An 11,641-nucleotide genomic window follows, 5' to 3' on the forward strand; every position below is an offset into this window, starting at 1 on the left:
AAATAGTGAAGTTTTCCATATGGAAATATGGAAATTCTCTAGCTTTCTCATTGTACTTGAGTCTCTTGTATATATTTACCCTACTTATGCCTTTCATGAATAAGTAACTGAGTCAAAGGCTTTACAATAGTCAATAAAGACAGAATAAATTTATGGCAAAAAAATTGTTTTTACATGTAACTGAGAAAAAATAAAATCCTAGATAAAAACTATGTTATGATATGGGGGAAAAAAAGAAAGAAAACAGGCTTTAAAGAATGGCCTTTATTTCTTAAATGGTACATGCACACACACATGAAAGAGCAAGAGAAGATTTCCAAGGAAACCTGTCAATAAGCGTATGATAATGCAGTCAGGCAGTCAATGTAGTCAGTAACTCAGGGAGCAAGGCCAAACTGTGCTGGAGTTGTCATGGAAGGCTTCATGAATACTAAACACTAGCCTAAACTAAGCATTGTACTTGAAATCTAGACAACAGATTTTGAATACAACCCCAGGCACAACCTCCCAGGAGACTCAGTTACCTCATCTGTAAAATGGAAATAATACTTGGAAACCTGCCATTGTTGGAAGGTGTTTTACAAAACCTTAAAGAACTGTATAAATGTCAGTTGTTAAAGGAAAAAAAAATGTGACTTAGCAGAGGCTAGACAGAAAGGTGGCTGATTTAATAGCAGACGTATTAGTAGTAGTAGCATTGATAAAATAATAATAATAATGCTAGCTAGTTGATTTGGTGTTAATGTAAAAAAGATACAATTTTTGTAAAATACAATATATATCCTCCCTATTCCTAGGTGATAAATTCCAGATATCCCTAGATGGAGTCAACACATAAAATGTTTCTTCTACCAAAGTCCTCCATGGATATTTTTGGACTTGGGTTTTGGGTTTGAGTGGTAGATTGAAGGGGGAAAGGTAACCAGAAAAGGAAGCAGGTAGATCAACTTGGATTGATTGCTTGATATTTTCAACAAAGTAAAAGAATGGGAGAAATGCCTCTAGTTCATGGATTGGATTCTCGAGGAAAGACTGATGGAAGGACAGAGAAAAGGATCTAAGATCAGAAGGCAAGGATCAGTAACAGAAAAGGAAGTACACATTCTAATGGTCATGGGGCCATCCAAGTGAGGCACAAAATGCTTCAGTCAGCTGCCCATTTTTCCTCCCAAAGTTCTTTGGCAGTCCTCAGTTAAATCTTTTGATTACATCTGCAAGAACATAGCAATTAAGTGTTACAGGTCTTTAACGCCCCTCTGTAATTCCTATTAATCTCTCTTTTAATAAGAAGGGTGTGCCCAGAATTCTGGGCATTCTATACCCTCCTAGCAGTAGTAAAAATGGAGAGGGCGGGAGGAGGGGAGGAGCGTGGCTGGACCTAGACCAGCAAACAGGAGACAATGGAATGTTTAAAACCATCAATCCTAAATCCCTGAATCAGAAAGGCTTCATCACTTCAGAGTTTCCTATCTATATTATAGAGCAAGAGGACGGGAGCTGGTTAAATGAAGACCTGCTCAGGTTGGAACAATAAAACTGCAAAACCAAAAGGGACTTTGGGGATCGGTTGGTCCGACTTCTTATTTTAGAGACAAGGAAAGTCAAAGGCTTTTCTTTGACAAGAAAGTCAAAATCAGAGGCAAAAGGTTTAATGCCCGGCTCGGCATCACCCAGCTGAGCTAGGTTTAGACTCCTGGCTTGTGTTCTTAGTCTTGGTTTCATGTCCCCTGTCTACATTTCCAGTGTTTTTTCCATATCACCACACTAGTCATTTATAAATTGGTGAATACCCAAATTTTTTACCAAATTTTACCAAATGCTAAAAATTTCCCCCTTATTTGTATTTTGTCTTTACCTCACTATTCCACAATCATTGTTGTTCAATCAGGTCTGACTCTTTGTGACCCCATTTGGGGTTTTTTGGTAAAGATACTGGAGTCATTTGCCATTTCCTTTTCCACCTCATTTGACAGATGAGGAAACTAAGAAAAACAGGGATAAGTGACTTGCCCAGGGTCACACAGTAAATGTCTGAGGCTGGATTTGTACTGACTCCCTCTATCTACTACACCACCGAGCTGCCCCCCATTCCACAACAGTTTATTATTAAATGCTTGAGTAACAACAGCTAAAATCTGGCACAGGGGATCCCACCCACCCCCACCTCCACCCGCTCCTAGGAAGAATTATCTAATGAATCTTTGGGGAAAAAACAATAAAATAATAAAACTACATGAACAATGCAAAAGAAAATATGGTTTCTATATGTAAAATGCCAGTGTCCATAATTCATTAACATCTCTGTTTTAGTGAGACAAACACAAATATTTGTTCTGGATCAAAGTGAACATGAGTGTCCAGTTTTAGGCTTAGGGACTTCTTGACTTACCTCCAGATTTTTGCAGGAGATGTAAGCTGGATGAAAATAAAGAGACCAGGATCAAAACTCAAGTCTTCAAAAATAATCATGAAAGGAGGCAGATTTAAAATACATTAATAGGGGATGCTTGAAACCTTATAATACAATGAGATTTAATGACACTCCTGAATGAGCAGAAGAATGAGTCAGATCTTGGTGAGGTAAGCTAGTTCAACCAAACCTTTCTGAGTTTACAAATCAAGATTTGTTTTATTTTGTTTTCACTATTAATTATGGAATCCACATAGCATCTGTATGGCTGTTTCTACCCACGTGAAGCAGTTAGCCTTTCGGTCAACAAACACCTATTAAGCCTTCATTGTGTGCCAGGCACTGCGCTAAGTGCTGGGGATACAAAGAAAAGAAGAAGGAAAAAAACCTCCATTCCCTGCTCTGAAAGAGGTCACAGCCTGATGGAAAACAACATGCAAACCAGTGTGTATAAAACACCAATGTATAGGATAAATGGAAGATAATCAATAGAGGGAAGGGACTAGAATTTAGGATGGTCAGAAAAAGCTTCTTTAGAAGGTGGAATTTTAGCTGGGACGAGCCGGAGAAAATTCGAGAGCCAAGAGATGGAGAATCTTGTGCAAGGAATAGCCAGGAGGCCAGGGACACAGGAACACAGAGTATGTGGGAGAAAATAAGGTGGAAGAAGACTGGAAAGGTAGGAGGGGGTCAAGTTAGGAAAGATTTTGAAATCCAAACAAAGGATTTTGTACTTATTCCTGAAGGAAACAGGAAACCAACTGCAGTTTATTAAATAGGAGGGTGATGTAGTCAGACTGACTTTTAGGGAGCTCTCTTTGATAGCTAAAGGGAGAATGGATACAATGAAAAACAGAACCAATATTTCGGAGTCCTACACATACAGACACGAGTGCAGACACACAGACACACAGACACACAGACACACACACACACACACACACACACACCACTTCAACCTAAGGAAGGAAATAAAATATGTTCAATTTCCTATTCAAATAATTATATTCTCATTGAAAAAATCCTCTAGAAGATTCATTGATTAGAGTAGTGTAGCATGAATCTTTCTTGGGCTGTAATGATTACCTTAAGATTTCACATGAAACTAAAAAAAACAAAAAAAAAAACAAAAAAAACAAGTTTTAGTGGTTTGTTGTGGATTAGGGGTAGGAGGAGAAACTTATAAATTTCACTGCCCCTTTAAAAAAAAAACACCTTTGATTTTATCATTGTAAGGAATCCCACTTTCTACAAGAAGCCTTTTCTGATCAGCCTTAATTCCCTCTATTGATCCTATGCCCTTGTTGATCTGACCAAGCACACCCATTACTTGTCACTGCCATCTGGTGGCAGTATATCCAAATTGCAGGGGCAGGTCTTGTGATGTGAAGAAATAAATCTACTGACAAAAATGAGAAAATTACATCACAGAGGTGATACCTTTGGGGGCAATCTACAATATATAGCTATTAAGGTAAAGCTATTTATTAGGTTATAATTATCTAAATAACTGCTTCATGAGTATAACCTACCAATAGGACCATGATATGTCAATAAACACACCCAACACTTCAATAATTTGGTTAAAAGGGGAAAGACGCAGGGTTCTGATCTCCATTTTGGCTGTGAATTTAAAGTATTCTGAAGTTACACATTCACCTAGAGGTAATATGTCTGCTTTTTCAGGACATGATTTAGTAAATTTCATCTTTTAAAACACTAAAATTAACCCAACAACTAAAAATGTTCTTTCAATTTCCAGAAATGAACCCTTTGCTTTCAGATAATCTTTTGACCAGATGACTTCAGAAATAGAAAGATGGTGAGTGGGCAAAGGAATGAGTCTATGGTGCTATGCAGGGAATAACTTATTAATGACCCACTTCACCCCTTTGCTCAGAAGGCAAGTTAGGTAGGTAAGTAGATCAATTAATTCCTTCAAGTTAAATGGTACTTCAGCATCCTGAAAAAAGGAGTATATCTCTTCCAAAGCCAAACGTATACCCAGTGAAGGAATGGCATACATACCAGAGAGACAATGATCATCACAATACTTCAATCTTCGAGCTATGTCGTGAGTAAAGAGACAGATCCCACAAGCCACTACTTTATACTCACTTGACACTTGTGCACATGCAAATATAAACATAATATTCTCTTTTAAATTGGTACTGACTTTTCTAATGAAATTAAATGTGTAAAAAGAACTAATAAGAATGGTGGGAAGGAGAGGAGAGGCCAAGCCAAACTCTCTCTGTAAATGTAAAGTATTTCTCATTCCAATGAAACTCTCATTTCCCAAAAAATCAAAAACTTGATCCTTGAAATGAGTGACTGCTGACTAGCAAGTTGTAAGGCAGAACTTAGTAAATTCAAGGCATGGAGGACATCTGCATTCCCAACTGGGCATTACAAACCTCTTCTCTGTCTAAAGCAGAGCAGGGGCACTGCCCGTTTGCACAATTACTCACCTCTTTTGAAATAAACTTCTGGTACAGACAGACAATAACTTCCGATGCATTATGCAATGTGAAGAACACCGGAATGGACTGAAAGAAAAGTAGAAAAGTGGCCATTAGAAATCAGCATATTTTCCAGCAACGTTCCTAGTATAAGGGACTTGATTTTTATTTTTAAGAAAAAGTCAACAAGTAAAACAAAAATGTGGGATCTTCTAGCACAGCAACACATACACACTTTTGTTTATGACAAGACAACGTAAGCCTTTATTTATGATGGGAGCTTTCTCACCGATTGGTAAGGAAAAGACCCCAGTCACATGTTATTCTTCAAACTGGAGTTACAAAAAGCTCCCAAGTTCACCTCCCTTTCCTTCTAATGCTACTTCTCAGAGATTATTTTACAGACACTTTGAAACTCAAAACCCCATGAAGACGATGTAGATATTGCCATTGATGTCAATTTTCCTAAAGCATTTCAGGGAAGAAAGGATACTGGAGTCAATATCAGAATAATCCCTGGATTTAAGTCCTGGTTCTTTGAGCAAGTCGCCTCACTTATTAAGCCTTTTTTTTTTTTATCCAGACCTGCGATGCCATTGATAAGTGAAACTTACAGAATGGAAACTGCCTCCACCAAAGCAGATCAATAACTCTTTTGTAATTTATGATCTTGAGGAGATGCTCAAGACACTGAGATTTTAAGTGATTTGCCCCAGGTCACATAGCCAGTGTATGTCAAAGGCAGAACTCAAATCCAAACACAAAGGCCAGCTTTCTATCCACCTCTCTTCTGAGCTTTGATTAATAATAAATAAAATTAAATCTTTCTTGTACTGATTTATCTATGTCAAAGTCAGCTGTACAGCTAAATATACAGTTGGAAGTCAAAGTTTTCAACCTATTAAAGATAGCACTGAACAGAAAATTACTTTAAGAAAAAGAAAATTAAAATATAATTATGACTCTTATTAGTCTTAATAATCATTAATAAGTCATTATTAATAAGTCATTAATAGTCTTAATGTTTTCTTACAGAAAAGACATTAAGAAAGCATTCAATCCACAGCTCAGGTTAAGGACTAACCTGAACTCAGGAATCCCAACCCTCATTTCCATTCCTAAATATCTTCCTTTAGTTTTAAGTACTCTATCTGATACTCCTATGCCTCAATTCACTAACTATGTGACCAGAGATCTTGTCCCAGTGTTTATGACAGAGACCTACTAGACAGTTTGGCTGGTAGGTGAAAGGAATTCTGGTCATATAATTTGTCAGGATGGGGACACAGGAAGAATCTATTCCCATCCCCTTTTCCCTAAAGTAAAACCCTATCAAAGTAAGGGAGAAAACTTGCCTCAAGGAAGGTGATGATAAAGGGGTAAGAATCAAGGTTCCCTGACCTACTTTCAGGACCAGGCCACAGCGAAGTTTCCTTATGCAATTTCTGTTGCTCTGGTAGGAACAAGTAAAACAATTAATAAACATTTATTAAGTGCCTACTATTTGCCAGAAACTGTGCTAAGCACTGAGGATACAAAAAGAGGCAAAAGACAAGTCTCTACTGATGAAAAGTACCATAGACAATGAAGTAATACAAAAATTGTTTACAGTTTCTCTGAAAAAAGCTTCTTTTCTCAAATACATACGGAACTGAGCCAAATTTATAAAAATAAGAGCCATTCTCCAATTGATAAATTGTCATGGGATATGAACAGGCAGTTTTCAGAAAAAGAAATAAAGTTATCTACACTCATATGAAAAAAACGCTCTAAATCACCATTCATTAGAGAAATGCAAATTAAAACAACTCTGAGATACCACCTCAACCCTATCAGAAAGGACAAATTCTGAAAGAGATAATGGAAAATAGACACACTAATGCACTGTTGGTAGAGTTGCGAACTGGTCTAATCATTCTGAAGAACTATTTGAAACTATACCCAAAGGGCTATAAAACTGTCTCAGCTATAAAATTGACCCAGCAACATCACTCCTAGGTCTGTATTCCAAAGATATAAAAGAAAAAGGAAAAGAACCTACACGTACAAAAATATTTATAGCAACTCTTTTTTGTGCTGGCAAAGAACTGGAGATTGACTCTCCCATGAATTGGAGGGTGGCTGAACTGGGATTGTGATGAAGTACTATTGTGCTAAAAGAAATGAAAAGGGGGATGGTTTCAGAAAAACACGGCAACTATATGAATGGATGCAAAATGAGATGAGAAGAACCTGAAGATCATTGTACACAGTAACAGCAATATCATAACAACGATCAACTGTGAAAGACTTTGCTACTCTGATCAATACAATGATCCAAGATGACTACAAAGGACTCTTGATCAAAAATGCTATCCACCTCCAGAGAAAGAAGTGATGAACTCTCAGTGCAAAATTAAGTATAGTTTTTCACTTTATTTTTCTTGCTTTTTATTTTGCGATGTAGAATATTGAAATAAGTTTTGAATGATTTTATATGTATAATTGATATCATTATTGCTTGCTTTCTCGGTGAGTGAGCGTAGGTGGTGTCTAATCCATAAATCTTTATCTTCCTCACAGAATTAGTATGAGATACTTTATCAAAAGCTTTGCTAACTTGGAATTATACATATAAAGCAACTAAAATTTCCATATCTTTTGACCCAGAAATGGCACTGCTAGGTATATATCCTATTGACAAAAAGAAAGGGATCACATACATCAATTATTTATAAGATCACTTTTTCTGGCGACAAAGAATTGGAACCAAAGTGATATCCATTGATATGGGTGACTAAACAAATTGTGTTTCATAAAAGAAATGGGATACTGTGCTGCTGTTAAGAAATGATGAATATAGAGAAGCATGGAAACACATGAAAGTGAATCAATAAAACAATAAAAACAAACATTACAATGATGTAAACAGAACTACTGTTTATTGCAACAACTACAATTGAAAATTAATGGTGAAAAATTACAAAGAACATTTTTAAGCCATGACCAATGGGCTGAGTTGTTGTTGTTACACTTTACTAATTACTTGTTACAAGGGGAGTACCACAGGGAGGTAGTGTAGGAAAAGATAAAAAAGGACACCAATAAAACATTAAAAGTACAGAGGCAAAAAAATAAAAGCAAGTTCAATAGGGAACATGAACAAGCAGGGCGATTTAATTACTATCTTGTTAAATTTAATATGCACTTTAGTAAACTATGTAGCATAAGTTTATAAGTTCACATGCAGTCCTCTTTTTTGCTCTTTGCATACTGAAATGTTTGTGGTTTTGTTCATTCTTAAATTAATAATAAAAAAGGAAACAACAAATCACATGTTAAAAATGAAGATTTCAAAATTAAAGAGATCAAGGTTGGCCCCAAAGAAAAGACAGGAGAAGACACGTCCTCCCACTCCTTTGCAGAAGTCAGGGGTCCACAGGTATGGAACATGGAATATGTTAGGTTTTTTAATGTATTGGTCAGTTCTGATATATTTTTATCTTCTTTCTCTTTTTCTTTAAAAAATTTCTTTGTTAATAGGAACTGCTCCCTGGGAAGAAGAGGTTAAACAGGGAGAAATCTAGGTGATGTAAACGCAAAAGATATTATAAAAATAGACAGAAACCTATTTTAAAAAAAAACTTTGTTAAAATCTAGGTGAGCTATACCCAAAGCATTCCCTTCATCTACTATTTTAGTAGTCCTATCAAAAAAAGAAAGGAGGTTTGCCTGGTATGACCTATTCTTGATCAATCTATACTGGTTCTTTGTAATCATTGCTTCCCTTTCCAGAAACTCATCAACAATCTCTTCAATGCCGTGTTCTAGAATTTTCCCAGAAACTGAATTTAAGCTCATTTGCCTGTAGTTTTTAAATTTTTCTTTTGAAAATGAGGACATTTTCCCTTCTTCAATCTTGTGCTACCTGTTCTGTTTTCAATGATCTTGCAAATATCATCCACAGTGGCCAAGCAAATCACATCTGCCTATTTCAGGATATGACAATGTAGTTCATCTGGGACAAGGAATCTGTATTTATCAATAGAAGCTTACTACCTTACAGTCTCTCCTTATTTATCTTGAGTATCACTTCCCTGTTAGTCAATTTCGTTCTGTCATTTCCAGTGCAAAGGTCCTTCTCCTTGACAGATACAAGTGAAACAAAATGAGACAGCATCTCTCTCTCTCTCTCTCTCTCATCAATGCAATACAAATGAAGAAAATGAGATAGCATCTCTCTCTCTGTCTCTCTGTATGTCTCTCTCTCTCTCTCTCATCAATGTGATACAAGTGAAACAAAATAAGATAGAATCTGTCTGTCTGTCTGTCTGTCTCTCTCTCATCAATGACCTTGAAAGTAAAGGGCTGCACATCAACTGGGGAATAACTCAACAGATCATAGCTTATGAATATCAGAATACTATTTTGCTAAAACAAATGCTGAAAAAAGACATTTTCAGAGAAACCTGGAAAGGTGTGTATGAACTGACACAGAATAAAGTAAGCAAAAGCAGAACAATTTATACTAGAAGAACAACATTGTAAAAATGACCAATTCTGAAAGACTTAAATGATCAACAGTGATTCTAGAGGACTGATGATAAACAATGTTACCCATCTCCTGACAGAGAGGTAATGGACTCAAGATGCTGAATGAAAGGTACAGTTTTGGATGTGGCCAATATCCAAATCTGTTTTGCTTGACTATGCTTTTTTGTTACGGGAGGATTTTTTTCCTTCTCTTTTTCAGTGGGAAGTGGGGAAAGGTGAGAGGAAAAAAAATTTAGTAACTGAAAAATTTTAATTACAAAATATAAAAATGAAAAGTCAAAGAACTGTGCAGCTCTTCTGGTGTTGTCACCCTCTTATTTACTCTACGCAAAAGCCCAATTTATTCTAGCCCTTTTTTGATGCTCCTCTTTCTTCTAAAATGTCTAAAACAAACAAAAAAGCTCTTTTTGTGGTCCTTAGCTTCCCTTGCCAGCTTCAGTTCATTCTGAGTTTCAGCATTCCTGACATTATTTTTACATGCTATTACCACATTTATATTCATTGTCTGTTATATGGCCTTGTTTCTATTTTCTTCTCAAATGTTAAGTTGTATAGTTAGTTACCCAAGGATCCAAATTGGTCTTTTCAGACAAATCTGAATTTCTCTCCTTACTGGAATTATGTCCTTTTATGTCTTCAGAAAGAAAAAAAAGCCTTTCATTTATGAGTATGTCCTGCTTCCTTGGCTAACTTAATGTATATATCACCTAATGCATTTTATTTCGTGGGATCCTGAACTCTTTGAAATATGCTTTCCCCAAACCTAGGCTGCACATCAGACTATGTCCAGATTTCTAATTGTTCTCTATCACAAGTTCTATGATGGAGTAGTTACTTTCCCCCTGCCTCTACCCACCAGAGCACCCATCATTTCCACCCCAGCAATCAGCATCAGATCCAGAATAAAATGCCCCCCTACTGGATCTTCTACTTCTTAAAGGATGAAATTATCAATAAACCAACTAAAGAAGTTATTGGTCATTCTACTTTTGGAAGAAAGAGTTCTAACAAATGTCTGGACAATTGAAGTCCCCATCACTACTCTAGCATGCCTCTGTGCTGGGCCTATGATGTTTCCCAAATTATTCGTCTATTTTCTCTTTCAGTCCAAATAAACATTAAGTATACTCCAATGACAAAATCACTTCTGTTTCTGCCTACTTTGACTTTTACCCAAAAAAATCTCTGTCACATTTCACCACTTCTGGTTCCTGGATTTCATGATGCTTTAATTTTGTAATTATCCCCATTTTACAGTTGAGGAAATGGAGGTTCATTGAGCTATAACTTACTTGTCCAAAGTCACACTCCTAGAAAGCTGGTGAGTTAGGACTTTCAAAATCAAGCCGACTTCTAACTCCACAATCTCTACATCTGTTGGGGACGTTGTTACACAAGCAATTCTTGGTCAGGTACTCTGAGGTTCTGTGCCTATGGTCTCAACTATCTTTTCTTTCCCCTAGTCTTTAATAAAATTCAACAGAAATCTAATTTTAATAACTGCTCACCACCATTTCATAATGGTTGTATTCAATACTTTTATAAAGTGTAAGAAGACAGTTAAGAATCTTGCCAGCTGTTTTCTTGAGTATTTCACTGAGAAGGAAAGTACAGCTGACTATGTAAAAACACCTTAATTCCAGGGCACCTAGGTGGTGGTGCAGTGGATAGAGCTCTATCCTTGGAGTCAAGAGAAGTTGAGTCCAAATTCAGCCTCAGACACTTAACACTTACTAGCTCTGTGACCCTGGGCAAGTCACTTAACCCCAATTGCCTAAGCAGGGGGAAAAAAAGGAATAGGACAGAATTGATCCTTGCTCTCAAGAAGCCTATATTCTAGTTGTGGAAATAAAGATCACTGTATCCAAGAAAACCAAAGTAATATGTTTAAAAAAAAAAAAACAACTTAATTCCACAGCTGGACTAACCCCAACTAGGACCTTCTGTTATGAGCATCTTGAGCCCTGCACCCCACCACCTCCACAGGAGAAATTCTATAGAAAATAACAGTCAAGAGGATTTAACACCAAAATTTACATACTTATCCTCTGTGGAGCCAACTTGAATTATGCAGCATTAGTTTTAGGAGCCATTTAAAAAAATGTGCCCTGGAGCCAAAACTGGCTTGTTTGCCCAGCTAAGTTAATTAACTCCGCATGGGTTTCATCCTTTCTGTGGATTCTCATACACACACACACACACACACACACACACACACACACACACACACACACAC

At 36.7% G+C, this 11,641-nt stretch overlaps 1 protein-coding gene across 3 annotated transcripts in view; it reads right to left on the bottom strand.

Annotated features, from left to right (window-relative positions):
- Positions 1–11,641, bottom strand: part of LOC114054319 (transmembrane protein 241-like) — a 170,157-nt gene that overhangs the window by 108,446 nt on the left and 50,070 nt on the right. For all 3 annotated transcript variants that reach the window (XM_027877535.1, XM_027877534.1, XM_027877533.1), the window contains 2 exons: positions 4,882–4,959; positions 2,390–2,415 (listed from right to left, as the gene is read on the bottom strand). In XM_027877535.1, coding sequence (XP_027733336.1) covers positions 2,390–2,415; positions 4,882–4,959 — 104 coding nt within the window. The remainder of the gene's footprint in view (positions 1–2,389; positions 2,416–4,881; positions 4,960–11,641) is intronic.

Source organism: Vombatus ursinus, unplaced genomic scaffold (genome assembly GCF_900497805.2).
Source record: "Vombatus ursinus unplaced genomic scaffold, bare-nosed wombat genome assembly UNPS02014812.1, whole genome shotgun sequence".
NCBI lineage: Eukaryota > Metazoa > Chordata > Mammalia > Diprotodontia > Vombatidae > Vombatus > Vombatus ursinus.